Source organism: Leuresthes tenuis, unplaced genomic scaffold (assembly GCF_036924035.1).
Source record: "Leuresthes tenuis unplaced genomic scaffold, fLeuTen1.0.hap1 SCAF_1, whole genome shotgun sequence".
NCBI classification, from domain to species: domain Eukaryota; kingdom Metazoa; phylum Chordata; class Actinopteri; order Atheriniformes; family Atherinopsidae; genus Leuresthes; species Leuresthes tenuis.
Genome location: NW_027325355.1, coordinates 19,562,280 through 19,580,302, shown reverse-complemented (window position 1 = coordinate 19,580,302; position 18,023 = coordinate 19,562,280). Strand labels below are relative to the sequence as shown.

The 18,023-nt window shown below is 43.1% G+C and overlaps 1 protein-coding gene across 1 annotated transcript in view; it reads right to left on the bottom strand.

Annotated features, from left to right (window-relative positions):
• The window catches only part of ptgfrnb (prostaglandin F2 receptor inhibitor b), a 51,379-nt gene extending 35,955 nt beyond the window's left edge, over positions 1–15,424 (bottom strand). Inside the window, exons 1-5 of the mRNA XM_072394129.1 lie at positions 15,046–15,424; positions 10,403–10,515; positions 9,882–10,140; positions 4,554–4,958; positions 1,048–1,464 (exon numbers count right to left, since the gene is read on the bottom strand). Of these exons, the coding sequence (XP_072250230.1) occupies positions 1,048–1,464; positions 4,554–4,958; positions 9,882–10,140; positions 10,403–10,515; positions 15,046–15,091 (1,240 nt within the window). The 5' untranslated portion in view covers positions 15,092–15,424. The remainder of the gene's footprint in view (positions 1–1,047; positions 1,465–4,553; positions 4,959–9,881; positions 10,141–10,402; positions 10,516–15,045) is intronic.
• Positions 15,425–18,023: the final 2,599 nt, after the last annotated feature.

Here is an 18,023-nt window from a genome sequence, read left to right as displayed (position 1 = left end):
TCACAACACAGAATTGACTTAACATGGAGACGTTGAGTGTTATCAAAAATGAACGCTTGAATGAGCATCCCATTTCACCCATCATGAATAATTAGGGGAGAGAAAGAGAAAATTCTTTATCTGAAAGCATCAACATATAACCTTGCCAGCAACTTCATTCGCCTTAACTAGAGAGAGAGTGCAACATGGTGTGAGATTCAAACGTATAGAAAAAGTGGTGTTAAAAAATAGAAGAAGTCAAAGGAATCTCCTCAGACAGACAGACCACCCACCATGCCAGTAATTGATTGCTGTGTCGACTGTGTTTGACATCACTGCTCTTCAAGGCAGGATCACAGCATCAAGCACGCACACAGCCACACACATTAATGGGATAACCCAGAGGTAGCAGAGAGCGGGACAGGCATGACTAATCAATCGTACTCACAGCAGCAGGCAACAGATTGACTGGAGGATTACTTTCCCCTTGAGACTCCGGAGTCACATGTAGCACCGGAGCAATATTACACATCCACATATGAAGGAATCACACAGACGTGCACCTTCATGCTCTTTCACAGTAACTTTAATCTCACTTTAGTAGGTCCTCCGCCATGACTGTCGTGAAACAGGCCGACCATGACTGTGAAAATATTCTTAGAACGAACACCTTCACTGTGATGTTTCTAAAGCTTCTGCTTTTAGGAGGGAATGAACGAAAAGCATCACATCCACAACACCATCAAAAAAAAAATCATAAAAACTTGTATGTATCCCCTGAACTACTGCCTGAAATCACACTGGTCAGTGAGCAGAATGTATGATTAATGAGGTGCCCGGAGGATTTACAAAGCAAGAAGGAAACCCTTGCAAAACATTATGATAAACTCGGAAAAAAAAGACAAGAAAAACAAATGTGTTTAGGTGCTGCAGAGCGATACTAAGATACATATTATGAGGAGATAGGCTGTGAGAGGATGCCCACTCTGACCCAAAAAACTGATTAACTGAAGACGATAAAACATGTTTATATGAATGAGTTGGTCAAGATAAGGTGGTCACACTCACTGATCTCCGAGACCTTCACGGTCACGGCGCTGGAGAGCTTCTCTGCTGCCATATGCCACCTCCCTCCTCCTCCAGCATTATGTCCTCCTTTCTCTATGAATGCTCGGATCCGGCAGGTGTAAAGCCCTCCGTCCTCGCCGCTCACCCCCCTCACCCCTAGTCTGTACTCCCCGGCTCCCGTTCTCTCCAGGCTCGCCTCGCTTCGCTTTCCTTGTGCTTCGCCCGATGACACGTTGGAGATCACCACCCCGCTGCGGTCCATAGTGATGATTTCGCGGTTGTCGGCCAGCCAGGACACCTCCAGGGTGAGGGCGGGCAGGTTGTCGGCGGCGACCGAGCAGAGCAGGGTCAGCGTGTCTCCGGGGGAGAGAAGCATGGGGGTAGAGGAGGATGAAGCCTTCACGCTGAGGGAACGGCCTTGAGAAGACAGACACAGCAGCAAATAAAATGATTCAACAAGATAAAAGTGAACAAAACAAAATTCTTTCACACATAAAACTCATTTAATTGCTCAAGACGCTGCTTTACACTGCATTACATTTATTGCACAGTTGAGATACTTTATGAATCACTCCAAGCATTCAACTACAAGTTAGAGACCAGATTTCAGCTTCTTGAAAAGCATCCGTTTCATACAGTCTGAAAGGCTCTAATCTTTACATACTTTTGCCAAGTTAGTCGACAATCAAAGGCAGTACACTGAAGATACACAAACCCCAATATTGGCTGGGAGAGGTCCGGCCGAGACCTGATACCGTCAGAGGATAACACCGTTAAACCATCCCTTTCAACTATCTCTTCTGAGATAACAAACAGTTAAGACTTTATATTAGCTGCATTAGTCATTGTGACATCAATAAAGCACCATAACCATTTATACCGGCCTTTCAGGCACACACACACAACAGTGCCTTTGTTCTCTGAGCCTCAGCATTAAGAACTGAAATGTGTAAGAAAAAAAACCCCAAACATCTGAAACAAACACATCATGTGTTGTGACAGCTGTCCAACAAAGTGCGTCAGGCAGCGGCACACCGAAGCAGCGATGAGTCAGCCATGGTAAAAGTGAAGGTTGCTTGGGACGAAGCCAATGAAGAGATTATTTTTGACTAAAGCCAAGTAACAAATCATCCTCTGGAAAAGGAATGGGTTAAATGCAAACCGGGCCAGTAAATCGCAGCATATTTGTGCTGTAGCTCAATCAAAGACCAATATTTCCCTGCACCTTGGTCTCTGTGTACAATTAGGACTCTTGAACGTATCAATGTAATCTGAGTGCACCCAGATTTTGTACAGTGCACTGAAATGAACACGTTAGGTGCAGCAGTGTATCAAATGCAAAAGGTTAGTCTGTATTTTAATCAGTCGGGTTCCCAGTCTTAACTGGTAAGACTTGGTTGATAAAATCTGATTATGTGTCTAAGGCTTCTCAAACTTCCCCGTGCTCTCAATGCCGTAGGACGTCATCTCTCAGTTTTAACTTCCTGCATTTACAGAGCGAAGGCAGAATCCCATCATGTTTTAAGTTGCCTGTGCACAGAGCTGCGACTCCAACCCAAAATTCCTTGCATTTCACCCTGATGAACGCCTGATATGCTGCAGTGCTACAGCGTATCTGCTAAACAGGCTTCAGCTTCTATGTAGGAAACAGATGGAAACATTAGGTGTTGTTTTTCCATTTAGTTTGAGGTTTGTTTTTTTTTTTAGCACTGACATTCTGCTATTGACTAGCTGGTCTGTAAACATACGGGTCAACAACAGTTGAGACTTTGGCAGGATGTTGCTGGTAACCAAAGTTGTGCTTATTGCCACTCTGTATTAGGGACCTAACTTCTTGGTTGATCCCGATTCCAACACCACCAACAAATCTAACTGGAAACTGAGGAATGATGGTTATGCCTTTACTTTCCCAAGACATTCTTCTCGTAGAGATCCTCAACAAGACCTTTTCTGTCCTTTCTATTAAGAAGAAGACCAACGGATTAGAAATGTCAATCTTTCGTGTGTATCTTCAAACCAGAACTTGGATCGGGAGTTTAAACATGGTCTCCACTAACAACTTAAACAGCAGTAATATGGGGAAGAGACTCTGTATGGTGTCTGGAAAAGGACAAAGGAGACAAAGCCAACTCTGTTTGACTTTTCTCATCCTCTTTACTCAAGTCAGTAAGTCAATATGAAGTGACTTGGGCACAATGGATGAGAGACTGAGACCTGTGTTTGGGTGTGTGTGTGCACGCTGCTCATCTCTGGTTTCATTACAAACTGCTGGGTGTTCTAAAGCACTTAAGAGGATATGGTAACCTACAAAGATACAAGATATGGTGACCAGAGCAACTGCAATGAACGAGTAACAGAGTGTGTGCGCGGAGGCTGCTCCACAGACGGAATAACACCGAGAGACGGCCAGTGAAGGTCACAAACCTCCCGGGAGAGAGCGAGGCCCAGAGACTAAAAAAGAAAAACTCAGAGAAGAGAGGATGCCTTCAAAACAAAGACAGCCACAGAACAGGGTGAGAACTCTCCCACGTTCCCATCTCTCCTCACCCTCCTTTTTCCCTTTCTACAATCACTACATATCCAACACATTAGCATAGAAAATGACACATGCACTTGGTTACCTCTTCCCACGAATAAAGGACAAAATAATCAGCAAAAAGGGAGCCTCCTGATAGGATCACGGCAGCACTTGTGACTCATTCTGTAGCTTTCTTTTTCCTTTGAGGATCGCAAACAGACCATCCATGACCTTTTTCTTTTAGGCAACAGAGTCGCAGGACATTTATTTTTTCTTAAGTGAAGGACACACGGAGCTTATGCAGTGCAACAAAGTGCCAAGCATCAAGGCCCAGACCTGCAGGAATTGATTTTTTTTCCCCTCCGTCGGGCAGTCAGGCTGATGAACAATGAGTCACCTCGACTGTAATGCCAGTCGATGGGATTCAAGCAAATTAAAAAAAAAAAAAAAAAAAACTTAAATTTCTGAGGCATTCTTTCCTTTTCTTTGTGTCCCAGTGAGGACCTTCAACATTTAACAGGAGAATGATGAAGGATGCTAACCTTAGCAGATATCTGGTTTTTGTTGTCTCTAATCGTGTACTTAGAAATATTCTTTAAAGTGTGCGCTATAAAGTTCAAGGTAGTAGAGATGGGCTTCTTTCCAAGAGAATCTGCAGCCAAGCTAAAAGCTCTGTTAGCGCTGCCCTGATTTAAATAACAGCATCAGATTCCAAACAGGCGCACAGCTACAAGGAAAACGGATGTTCCCCAAAGGCATCGTCTTCCCTGGTCGCTGCTTGAGTTTGATGTGCTAGTATTCAACCAATTCATACAACACACAAAGCACAACTGAGGTTAATCGGATTTTTTTTGTTGCGATGTAAACCAAAGATTAGCAGCAAATTGTCTGCTGAACTTCATGCCAATCCGTTAAAGTTAGACCAAGAGACAGCTGGATATCAAGTGACATTAAGACAGTGATGCTTGTGCTGGGTGGCTTCTCTTACCTGTAGGAGTGACACCGACCGTCCCCATTTCTTTTGCTCTCTCCACAATTTTTACCCACTTCCCACTTTCGTGCGTCCACTCTGTTCCGTTACACTCATAAATCCCTTCATCGGATGCCGTCACACTGGAAATCACCAGATCAAACACTCCATTCCTCCCAGGAACCAATCGGATGCCCCCGCCTGCATAACGATGAGCAAACTTTGCACCCGTGACCACGTCTCCCTGAGGGCCAAATGTCAAAATTTCCTCCGACGTTGCGCCCTTCTTCACCGACCAGGTGACGGACAGGTAGGTGGGGAGGGTGAGCTCCCGGGTGACGTTGCAGGAGAGCGTAAGATCGCTTCCCTCGGGGATCACTTGAGGCAGCATCTGGGGGGAGACCTTGAGGGTGTTGGGGATGACTGACGAGGAACAAAGAAGGACAATATATAAGAATATATTAGTCATATTGTGGCAAGACAATGAATATGACCATCAGATACAAGAAACACTGCAAGCTCATGTGGCTTCTTTAGTTAAGATGCAGCATTTCAATAGTTAGACTTTAATATTGGATGGTTTTACAGAGTTATTTGTTGAAAAAAAAACAAAACAAGGCATGATGTAATACATTAAAAGTAAGAAATGATTTTTCCCAGTGCAGCCTGGAAAGCCCACCCCTTCACTGTGGAGCTAAAAGCAGGTAATGAATGAGCCTGAGAAGAATTACTGATTAGTAAATACTTCAAAGTGAACCATGATGTTAAACTAAAGGCAAATGGCTCAACATTCGGCCGTTGCAACACCCTTATACTGGGTGTGGTACAGAATCAAAACGAATCTCCATTTCATTACACAACACTTCGAGTTGACGACATAGACTCTCATAGCAGGCCAGTTCGACAGTTAAGTTGAGACTGACAAATTTCCAGGTAGTGACGTTAGCCAACAAAATGAGTCTCTGCGCTTTCATCAAGGTCACTGCTTCAAGAGGAAATCATAAAACAAACAACTGCAGATAAAGCTGGAAATTTGTGATTGTGTGTGGTATGCGAGCACAAAACACACCCAGGGGTGTGTTCAGGTAACCCAGTAAACTCTCTTTCACTCTCACACAACAGCTTCACCTCTCTCTTTTATCGTGGGCGTCTTTTGTTTCGAAAAATGAATGTAAGCGGGTGTCCGAGCAGGTTTTGACAGAGCAGCCATTACCACTGCTTGCTTCCCTCTCTCCTGATACAGTGAAAAAAAGAACGCTCACGCTGTTTGAGAAATAGAAATTGGGGAGCTTGTGACTTCTGGGTGACCTGTTGGGAGCAGGACTTTGCTTTCAGATGCAGCCACGACGAAAGGAATTACGGTTTTACTTAATCTTTTCACAACAGCCAAAGTGGAGGGAAAGACAGATGCTTTGATGAGTTGCATGTAAGCAGCGAAGCCATGGGGGGTTAATAACCATGTTCAGCAGCAATCTCAGAGTGGGGTGCTGAATATCTGGCACAAAATGTCAAAAACGGAAGAGGGGGTTGGGTTGTATCCTCGCTTTCTGAAAAGGATTTAGTTTAGCTTCTTTATCAGGCTACACAATTCTCCAAAATTGCAAAAGATTGTGTTTCTGATACCTGAGAGTTTGCAGGGACAATATAGTAGACAGGAAACGCAACTCTGAGGCTGTCCACAAGAAGGGACATGACAGGCTGCGCTTCTTGGGGAAGCTGAGGTCCTTCAACGTCTGCACCAAGATGTCGTATATCTTCTACAAATCTGTGGTGGAGAGTGCAATCTGCTGTGCAGCCATCTGTTGGGGCAGCAGCGTGAGAGCCAGTGACTCAAAGAAACTGAACAAACTGATAAAGAAGGCTGGCTCTGTGCTGGTGACTGCTCCAGAGCCTTAAGAGCCGATTGTAAAAAGAAGAACGCAGCCGGACACATACTGAAAAATGCTGCACATCGTCCACATGGCATAGGAACGAAACAGCTAAATGTGCTCAGCCAGAGGCTTCCTCAGTTCTGTTGAAACAAAGAGCATCGTGGGAGGTAATTACACAATGACTCCTTAAAATTAATCACTGTAAAAAACTAGTGCTGCACTATTTTAGGTCCCCATTGGGAATAATAAAGCATTGTTTTCATTCAATTTTCAGGACTAACTCCAACTATTGGACTTAGATCCAGACTCTTGCTGGATTACATTGATGGTACAAATGAGGTATGGTTCCAAGCCCTTTTAGTGAGGAATGGTTTTTCCTTGTCTGTAGGGTCCCTCCAGCTCCACAAAGCACTAAAATTCAATTAAAACTGAGAAATAATAAACAGAGTCCATGTAAAGGCGAGTCTGAGACAAACACACAAAAAATGAAAGTGTAAAGCTCTAAATTCTCTTGCTATGCTACAGATCTGAATATCAATCCCATCATTTCAAAGCCATAGCAGCTCTAAACTAAGATCCATCTCTAAATTTTTCTACTTTGGAAGCCAATTCTAGTCAAGTTGAAAATAAATCCAAAAGGTGGCAGATGGCTCGGAATAAGAAACGCGTAGCTGTGAATTATGGGAATTACAATGATGCCACTTTTACATCCCATAAGACAGAGAGTTGGAGGAGGGCGTAGGGGCATATCATGTAAACATGTCTTTGTGTAGACAAATTTAAAGGATTAATGCTCAACCAGCTTCCCTCCACCGGCCTGTTTGCTCTACAAGAGTTTTTAGCTGGTTTTTAGCTGCTCTGACTGTCTTGATAGTGTTTCCACGTCGATTGCAAACAGGATCTACACCTCCAAATATGAATCTTTGCACTGTGCAATAACATTTAACCAATGTGATCCTCCTACATGAGGGAAATGTGCGAGCAGAGTTAAATTTGGCAGGAAGAATGCTTCAGGGACTTCAACAACGAGCAAAATCCCTGGAACCTCACTGCAGGGTCAGGAGCCTAAAACTGAAGCAAGCCCTGGAGGAGCTGGCAGAGGACACTGGGAAAAAAAAACGTTTAAATCTGGCCGTGGCTCATAAGCAGGATAAAGCTGGGGAAAGGAAAAGCTCTCCACACCAAGTCAGTGGCGTGGAGATGTCCCAATGTTGTCCTTCGTCCATTCAGCGTTGTCAGGGTGCCATGTTCTGAGATTTGGCACCAAAGTTCTCATCAACAATCTTTTAACTGTCAGCTTGACCTTGGCAAATCTTCATTATCGATACTCAGAAGTTCGTTATGGATAATCATGAAAGACACAAGAGCAAAGGCCTTTCATTTGAATGCTTGAGTTTTTTTTAAATTGATGAGAAACTCTGGACACGTGAACGACCTGCCGGCGAAGTTCGAGTGTAAAGTTGTGCCGCTGTGATCCACAAAGGCCGTACAAACGATCAACTTTTGCTCTATCAATTAGAATTAGCCCGAAAGCAGTTTTCAAACCCTCGGTGACCTCCACTTTTCTTGTTTCTTACATAACCAAACGGCCTCAGCAGGGCAATGAAGGCAGCGTGTGTGTGTGTGTGTGTGTGTAAAGCACGAGTCTGATGAATGCAGTACACAAGCCTCAACGAGGAAAAATCTAACTCATCTCTTAATGAAAATCTCTGCTGACACCCTCTCCTTCATAGCCTGAAAAACACTGTACTTGCTGATACATATGCTCTACATGTACACGACAATCTCTCTCGCATATAAACAGTGCTGCCTAGTTAATTCATGTCTAAATTTAACAAGGTGTCTGGGGAGCCGTGCTGGGAAGAGGAGAGCAGCTGAACATGATGGTGCATTATGGAGCCAACTAACCTGCTGTCTGGTGCTCTTTGTAACTTCATCTCTCAAATTTGGGCTTTCTTTAGCATTAAATCTTCCTCAGCCAAACCACTGCCCCTTTGCTGAAGGACTGTGTGCTCGGGGCGTGGGTTTAAATTGAGTCTAAGCCCAAAACAATGAGCGCGAGTTTAATGACCAACTGCAACGGTGAGAAAGAAATCCAATTAAAAATGTACAAAAAAGAAAAAAAATGCTGAAAACGCGTTTCGTGGTCAGAAAATAGCACAAGCTGAAAGTTTAGACGGTAAACTTTGCACAGCTCTGCACTGTATACCTGAGAGGCATATGTAACAGGTCTGGAAATAAACCCTACAGCAACGTCAGACGTCACTAGATGTCGGTGGTTAATGTATTTTAGGGATGTGGATGCATTAACAGAGCAAAGGAATCGCCTCCTGCGGTCAGTGGACAATGAGTGAATCAGGACCAGCAGCCTTTTAATGCTGCAAAACCACAACAGCATTTACACCGTTTTCTTTCACCTTCTGCTATGAGGAGGGAAACAAAGCGCTTTACAAACAAAATTATTTCAAGAGACACTGTTAGATGAGGAAGAGGAAGAGTTTATCTGCTCTGAGGATCCAGGTAAGATATGATCCTATTTGACTTGGAAATAGATGACTTTTCCAGGCAGTTAGAATCTTCTACAACCAGTTGCTTTTTCACCACTGTGCTGGTCTCCAAGTGCTGTCCCCTTTACAGTTAATATGGATAAAGTCAAGGCAGTGGTTTGTATGAAGTTAAAAGAGGATTTCCTCAATTGATCCGGCTGTGAGGTCTAATATAATCGACCATTTATCACAGCTGCCTCCTCAAACCTCCCAAAATATAACTTTGTAGAGTAAGTCCTGAAAACGAATCTCTGTCGTCCTTATGGGTAAACGTCTCAGTTATTTTACACTAAAGGAAGCAGCATCTTGCTACATCGGATTTCAGATTCAGATCTGGTGGTTTCTCTTATTGCTGTTGTGTTCACATACTTTACATCCTAATTCAAAGTGGGGGCCTTGGCCATCAAATTTCCTCTCGTATTGCCTCAGCTTTCAAACATCAGACATATGACAGTAATTCAGGCAAAGCACAGCAGGCTCCTTATAGAATAAATCATCATTCTGTTGTATCAAATGATCCCATCCACGTTTGTTCTCCCATACAATGGTATGGTATTAATAGTCCATCCAAATCTCCATCTCTCTGGCCCCCATTAGACTCAAGCCAAGTACTCCCACCTGACATCTGCTCCCCACCATGAGCGTGTTGAAGTGTGTTGTGTGTCCATGCGAAAGGCAAATGATGAGCCAGTAATTGTCTAAAACCAGTGTGTGTGTGTGTGTGTGTGTGTGTATTCACGCACACAGGAGGATATATACATGACCAGCAGAGCATTAGTTAGTCATCGGGGGAGCTGTGAAATTAACCAACAAAGCCATCTTCACACACATACAATAAACTACAGCAGCATCAGGTCAAAAGCTACATACCATAATCTAAATAATGATATATGACACATACAAACACATCACAGACAGTTGTTTCTTACCAGTGAGCTGGACCATAGCCTCATAGTTGCCACTGATGTCCACGTCGGTGCTGGGCGTGTGACACTTGTAGTAACCGGCATCCTGCAACTTCACCTCAGCGATCTTCAGCTCCGCCTCGTTGTCTTTGAGCCGCACCACCGAGATGTCGCCAGACGCAATGCGCTTGCTGAGCGTAGAGTCAGAGTAACTGACATCGAAGGTGGAGATTATTTTTATCTTCTGCCCCATCTTCTCCCTGGACATCTCCCACTCAAAGTCCTGCAGAACAGAGTGGGTTTATGATGATTCTATTCACTTTACGTTGCATGATCATGGTCAGCTGAGGATGAGTCGCTTCTGCCGCCATCAAGTAAAATAACTGCTGCATCACTTAGCAACCCATGTGCGAATGACAAAGAGTTTCACGGAGAATAACCAAGCTCTACACCATTTAGTGCTCGGATGAGTCGTCCGCTGTTGAGGAAAACACGGTCTGTGGAAGGAACAAAAATACAGAAAATCAGACAAAGTAGTTCTTTACCTGTTCGCGAGGTCCTCCGTAGTCGTTGACATCGCATCTAATGGAGACCAGCTGACCCTCAACTCTAACTAACGGACCAGGAGACACAGTCACCACACGGGCCGAGCACTCACCTTGAAGGTTAGAGAGAAAAATTTTAAATGAGTGCTTTCAACAAAAATGTCCAGAGTCAGACTATCATGCCACTGAATAAACCCTTTTGATCTGGATTACGGCTGATATCAACCAACGCTTTACGCAATGAATGGACCCACATGCAGTGTGACAAAATTAGAATGCACAGAAGGAATTGTGGCTAAAGCTGGAGACGCTTAAGAAAAGCAACAAGCTCGGTGACTTGTGGAGAAAATGAGCATTAAAGCAGCACTGTAGCAGCCTCTTACTTGCCTCACTCCAACAGTGCTCTAAATTGGAAGCTGGTATGAAATGTTCTGACTCAAGCTCACATGGACACCTCTGTTCCAACATGCACAACAGAAACCAAGAGACACATGCAGGGCTTGTTGCAACTTGAGGGACATACTGACGCAATGTTGATGCGAATGACGCCGAAGGTACCAACACCTGAGCTGCAACTCTCCAAGCAAGTGCGTTTCTACGCAAATTATGTACCGCATAGTTTGATACAAGTCACCTTGCATCACTCAAAACCGTCACCGCTTAGTGGCTGGCAGCCACAGAGCAACTCTGACACTGATCTCTGCTCTCAGATCAGTTAAATGTGAGAGGAAGGCTTCTACAAGCTGCTGTGAGAGTTCTAACAGACCCCACTTTGGTTTTACAGGCAGGATACCTAACACAGCGCTCAAACTGGAGAAAATAGTTCACTCAAAGTAGGTGGTACTCCTCGGGTAAGGCTGGAAATGCCAATACAATCAAAGGGTTTTTTTTAATTTTGCTTTACAAAGCAAATCTCTTCTTCCTCGGCCCTTAACACCTTTAAACTTGTAACTCGATCAGTTTGGTTATAGAAAGTGTTTCATAAACAAGCTCTGTGCTTGTACAGTCACTCAATACTTAAGAGTTCATCAATACTTGGGTTTCAGGCAGTTGACCTGGTGGTGTATGTGTGAGGATGCTGAGTGTGGGCTTTTTGTGCCGCATAAGTAACAAGACACGTTGTGGTAAGAACCACATTAAAGCTACCACATGTTTCAGTACACAGTCTCTGTCAGACGTGCTCTACAGTTCGATCCATCATGAACTCCATACAAAACAAGCCAAAGATCTCGATGTCCGACATCTTGGTCTCCTGGGAAACGGACTAGTTGCAATGTGTTGACACAGTGAACGAACTGAATCATGCAACACGTGGTGAGCTGTGACGTCAAACCACTTCATTAACTACCAAATTGTTGCAATACAGCAACCTTATAAGACAAAGTGACTCAAATGAAGAAAATTCACTCTGAGGAGGTTCGCCAACTTAAATATTTCTACACCGGTGCATCACTGAAGACTCAAAAACATTCCCTCACCCTCCAAGTACATTTCTAAATAGAATGTAACTTTTTGAACTACAGAGCATGTATTTGAGTGACTCAAGTCCCTACCAACTCCAAAAATATCTCCACCCAGCTTCAAGTTGAAATCATGCTGCATTTGTTGTACCTATCCATAACAAATCATCACCAACAGTTATAGTTAAATGAGTTTAGGAAAGAAATGATCTGCCACCAAATGCAATTCTAAAAAGTAAAAACTTAGTTAAAGAGGAGCCAGTTCTTAACATTAGCCAGTAGAAACCTAAAGCTCAGGGTATTTCAGCCTACCTATCTGAGGTGCAGCATTTTAACGACATGGGCCAAGGGATCGTACCTTAAAGAGAAATCAGTACAAGCGCTCCATTTTCAAACTGCAAACATGGGAAATGTAAGTTTGAGTGCCAGTCAAGCACTTTTTTTACTAGTCTGGCGGATGGTAGTCTGAGGTCCAGAGTTAGCACTCAGGCTACGTACCGTTTGCTCTCTGATATGATAACGCTGAACTTCAATGGTCATTGAGTGTAATTTGCGTCCAGATTCCCGTTTGCATAGTAACTGAAAGCTGTAGTTCAGTTAAAAGAGGTGAGAGCTGGGTCAAGTAGCTCACTCAGAATATGTGTCCTTTAAAAAAAAAAAAAAGCAAAGAAAAGCAAATTGTCATCAATTCACTGGTGGAATTACGTCAGATAAGACAGTAATGAGATACTGGTCTTAGACTATCAAAGCTACACCACCCGCACCTGTGTGCACATGCAGGGAAAAGGTCAGTGGGCCACTTATCACTGCAACCTGAAAACCATGGAGACGTACTTTCTTCCATCTCAGTTTCCTGCCTGCCTGTTTGTTTAGTTCACAGCCAGCGACGAGGTGTGATCTGAAAAATTGGGGCATCTTTCTGTCACAGCAGCGGCATGAGCGGGCATGTCCGGAGAACCCTCTGGATTCAAACAGGAGCTGTGGCTCAGAATCTTTGCCTTTGCCCTTTTGAGAAACACTTAAGCAACCTTATTTGGCTTTGAACTTTATGGCGGCGACAGATTTGAAGTAACAAGAGATATATAGAGGCTTGAAGAAGTTTGTTTTTGCCAGTTATCTTGTTCCAGACATGGAGGTTGCCACTTGCCAGGACAGTCTAGGCCCTAAAATGCAATCAGATCCAATAGTTTTGAAAATACAGAAACGACTGCTTGCTCAAAAATTTAAACTCGACATAGAATTTAAGAGAGTGTGATGCACATTGGTTTATATTTGTGTTTTAAACTATACCGTGACAGGAATTACTGGGACTCCCCTTCTTCCTCAAATTTGGCCAGCCAACTTCTGCTATGCTCACCTCAACTTTTAGTCAAGTGACTCTTAAAAAGAGATGTGTCCTGAAAGAACCCAGCTGCTCTTCGGTGGACCTTGCTTTTAGCAGCTCTGTTTGCCCAACCCAAGGGTCTTTAAACAAACATAAGTTGGGACGCAAGACTTAAAACCACCTACATAATAAACGCCATTTGTTCCAATGCCCTACCGCACACAGCAAACACCTAGTGGTCTCCATTGAAAGATGGCGCCTGACTTTACTCAACGTCATATTCAAATAGGTTACAGGAAAGGAAACTGATAGTGGCAATTAAGCAGAGGTCTAACCACAAAACTTCCTCCTCTTGTGAGTCTGACTGCATGCATGATATATTAGCAACCACAGGGTAGGAACCATCTCTGTGGAGCCAGAAATACTGATACAACAGTGCGTGCATTAGGTGGTTTTATAGGGAGCAGTTGAACACAATAAAGGGGAAATAATCATTTGTATGGTATGGCAACTTTCCCTTCTGCAGTATTGCCTGCACATCTACACAAATGCACCGCATGAGTGCTGGCGACATTTGATCATCTTGCACTGCACTAATTTAAGCCAAGTCCCACACAGGCACTCGCAGGAGAACCCCTACGGCACTCACTGCTGTGCTAATAAACATATGGCACCTTGAGTGCTCAGGTAGGCCAGTGAACAAGCCTCGCTTTGTCCCTGTGGTAAAAACCAGCTTAACGACTGACCTCAAACCAGTCTGATAAAAGCAGTCTGGGCTGAATAAAAAACAAAACAAAAAAAAAAAATTGTAAATCATGGTGGCCAGGGTAGTTTCACTTATAGACAGCCAACAATTGTGTCCCGTCACCTCATGAAGGTGAAATTGACCTTAAGGGCAGTCCTCCAGGCTAATGAGGTTTAAACAGACTGTTGCCGAATGTAGAGAGCCCAAAACATTTTATCTATTAAATTATCTACAATTTATCTCATAGTTGACTGCATGAGACGAAGCAGGAAGAATGTGAAAATGTCATGTTGTTCAAAGGAGTTTGGCACCATAACTTCAACGTGTTAAGTTAAACTTGAAACTGCTTTCCCTTTCTCTTTGTAGCAGCTGCCATACAGTCATGTTTAGCAAATGCAATTGAGTAATTTCAATGGATAACGACTTTAATCTGCTGATTTATGGGGAATTAAAGCACAACATCTCATTTAATGAGTAAATTTGTAAAAAGGTAAGTGGGAGTGAAGTGAGAGAAAAAAGGTCCCACTGTACCCTGTTCCTCCTGTCAGTTTCAAAGCAGGAATTGGGACCATTTTGATTTCACCTTCACTAGGAATAAACATGGAATCAAATTTCATTTGAAAACATTCAATTTTCACGTGGTTTCTTCGTTGCTCAGGTCAGACAATTATTTGACAGAATTTTCTAATTCATTCCAGCGTTTTTGGAATCTCCCTTCAAGTCGGCAAAATCAAATATAGCAGACGAAACCCCTAAAACACAAAAATAGCCACTTTTTTAGATCTACTCGCTCGCAGCAGTCGATGAGTTCTTCACATAGATTAGACAGCGGCTGGTAGCGGCTAGCAGCAAGAACCTGTGGGAAAAGTTTAAAATCCATGACGAATGAGAGCGGCTTTATTAATTTAATTGAGGCCGAACTGACTAGTAGATGTTAATTGTACGAACAATGCATTAAATCATCTTTAAAACAGCCTGTGTATCTGCCTATTGTAGAAAAACCTTCATTTAGCAGATTTCATAACCGGGTTTCACATTGGCATCTTAATCCAAGAAAATGCCATCTATCGGAGTTAATTAGAAATCACCAGTCAAGCGAAGAGACGTCTCTTACCGAGTATTAAAAGACCAAGGGCGAGTGTGAGGAGACAGTGGTCCATGTTCACTCCTCTTTGATTCCGAACGTATTTTGTGTTTTTCTTAATTTGCCCGGTCCCTTTGTCCCGCGTTGGGGTAAAACCAGTCCTCTCCCGCCGCTCCTGCGGGGCAATCCAATAAAAGTCTCAGATGTGTGCAGTCAATCCGCACCGCACACCGGGCGGAGCCGCAAAGCCAAAAGCGAGATGAAGTCCTAGTGAGAGGGTGTATACACTGACAAGTCAGAGCTGCTTTAAGACCTGTGTCTGTGGCAATGAGTTTGAGATATTCACTGACTGGGGGAGAGAGGCTGATTGAGGAGAAGGAGGGAGAGTGGCCGGAAGTTAGGTGACGGTCTGGAGGAGGAGTGGAGGAAACAGGGAGGTCCCAGGTGGAGACAGAGATTCCCATATCATTCCTCCTGCTGTGCCACTAGTTGTCCGCTGCACACATTAGTCTTCATTACATGTCACGTATTATCAAATGATGATGTGATGGATTCCTCGGTCTGAATCAGTGTTGCTTCGCTTTAGGGTGTATTTCTTAGTGATTTAGGACCAACCAGGCGTAACAAAAACCGCAAATGGGGTATAATTTCTCCGAAAAGACCTGATGGATCATCTCACAACTGATTTGGCCGGTGCCACGACTGGGTACAAAAAAGAACATGCGAGAAAAGAAGATGCGGTTGATACTGAAAAAAGAAAAACTCAAAAGCAAAATGAGAGTTTAAGGCACAATTAAAGGGCCGATGCACTCACATAAACGGAAAAAAAAGGTGAAAATAAGCTTTTTTTTTTAATTGTGGGAAACAAAAGCACAGCATGTGCGATATATATATATGTGTGTGTTTTTAAAAAGTTTTATTTTATTTTTAATGGAGTGGAGAGTTTATTGCGCGTAATATAGAAGAAGAATTAATGAACGGGTTCCTTCATTCCTCCAGGCCTCTCCAAGGTAATTTACAGATTTTCTTCTATAATCATGTGAGTCAGTTACACAGAGGGGGGAAAACACTCATCCGAATTGGGTTTATTGGCAATAAAAAAAAAACCATCTGGGAAGTAACATGTAATGCTGTAAGTGTAACATAACCATACTTTCATGCTCACATGCTTCTCATGATGTATTTCCCCCTTCAGGTTTTACCAACGCTGACACATTCATGTTGTCAGTTAAGGTCCTGTGGTCAGGCCCATGCTGTGAATTTACACAGAGCCGCTGCACAGGCCAAAGTTCACAGCTCAGTCAGCCACTCTGTGGGCAGAGAAAGAGAGGCAGGAGGTGGAGAGGAGGGGGAAAGTTTGGGCTTGCAACCTCAGGGTCAAAGGCTGCTATCCTATTTATAAAATGTGGGTGTGCAAATCTGCATGTGTGTGGAGACTGAGGGATGTGTGTGAGCAGCCCATGTGGTCTCAACACCTTAGCATCTGTTGTCACACAGCATCTGTTCAACTACCACACACTAAACACATAGCCTTATCTTACTGCTCCACTCCCTTGTCAGTCATTAACTAGGTCATGCATTTTTGGCACCACATATGGTTTATGATAAAAAAGTGATACATTTTATACAGTAAATTACACTAAACACAGCATCTCTTTTCTGTTTGAGACTCTTCAGTTTGCAATGAGAAAGCAGCTTCAAAAGACTGTTAGGCTAAGCTACACAGTCAAATATGCTAATGCTGCCAAGAACAAATAGACCTGACACACCTGGTTAAAGGCTCACAGTTAAAGCCGGACTTCAGGATTGGGTTCACATGAGACATTAGAAAAACTGGAAAAATATGGACTTACGTCGCCACCTTCTGGCTACAAGTAAATCAACATTACTTTCACAGCTTGCAGATATGAAAGTTTGGGTTTTGCACGATGAGAAACAGCTATGGCCCCAGTGATAAAGAATTGATCACCAGACAAAAGAGATATTTATTGTCCTCTTCATTCTACCATCATCAAATGGTGGTATGGTTGTAATGGTTATAATTTTGGCAAACAACCCAGCCATTATATTCAAGACTGATAGTGCCATATAAGGACTTCGCTTCCTTAACCTTTCCATTAACAACGCACTGCCAACCAACTGCCAGGTTGCGTGAGTCTCTTACAAGCATGCTCAAGCTAAAAACCCTCATAATTCCAGCTCTTGACATCTTATGATTCAGCATACGGTTACAAAAGAGACAGAAAATTGTTATATGTGCATATGTGGCAAGTATGTCAGCTCAAAACATTCACACCTTATTTGCACTTCCTGTCTGTCAGGTTTCACTTGGTGCTGCAGAAGTTGAGGGAAATCAGCAGCAGCACTTGCCCTGGCATCTATGAGTTGCTTCCCTGCAGTACAGTACAAGAGCCACCAGGGGGAGCCTTGTGCTGCTGGGTTTACCGTCATCCTGGAAAGGCTGCTTATATTATTTCACATTTGGTCGAAAAAATAACAAAAAAACTCACAATATTTAAGATACATGGTCTCTCTTTAGGCACAGCTGCACCTTAGGGGAGTAAATATACATTAATCATGAATCAATGTTGCTAAATGGAAAGTAAAACACATTAGGCACGATCAAAAGCAGTACAATCCGTAATACTGAGTTACAAATGACATTACGTGAAGTGCATTGTCTTGTTTTACATTTGCCTAATCTAACCGTCTTTCAGACAAGAGAAGAATGTCATAAAAATGCAACACTTTGTTGGTGTGTCAAACCACAGCAAGTGTTAGAGGTGAGATAAACTTACGAGAAACGGCAAAAAAAAGTCACATGATACAATTTTTTTTGTCCATTATCTTAACTTGTTCTTCAGTAGGAGATCTGGTACTCATATCAGTTGACTGCTATGTTGCAATATGTGGTAAATGTGGACATTTTCTGTTGGTATAAAGCTGCAAAGGCAGGAAAACACCTCCTTGTACACGAAACACAGAAAGGCTTTTTTTGCGCTGAGTTC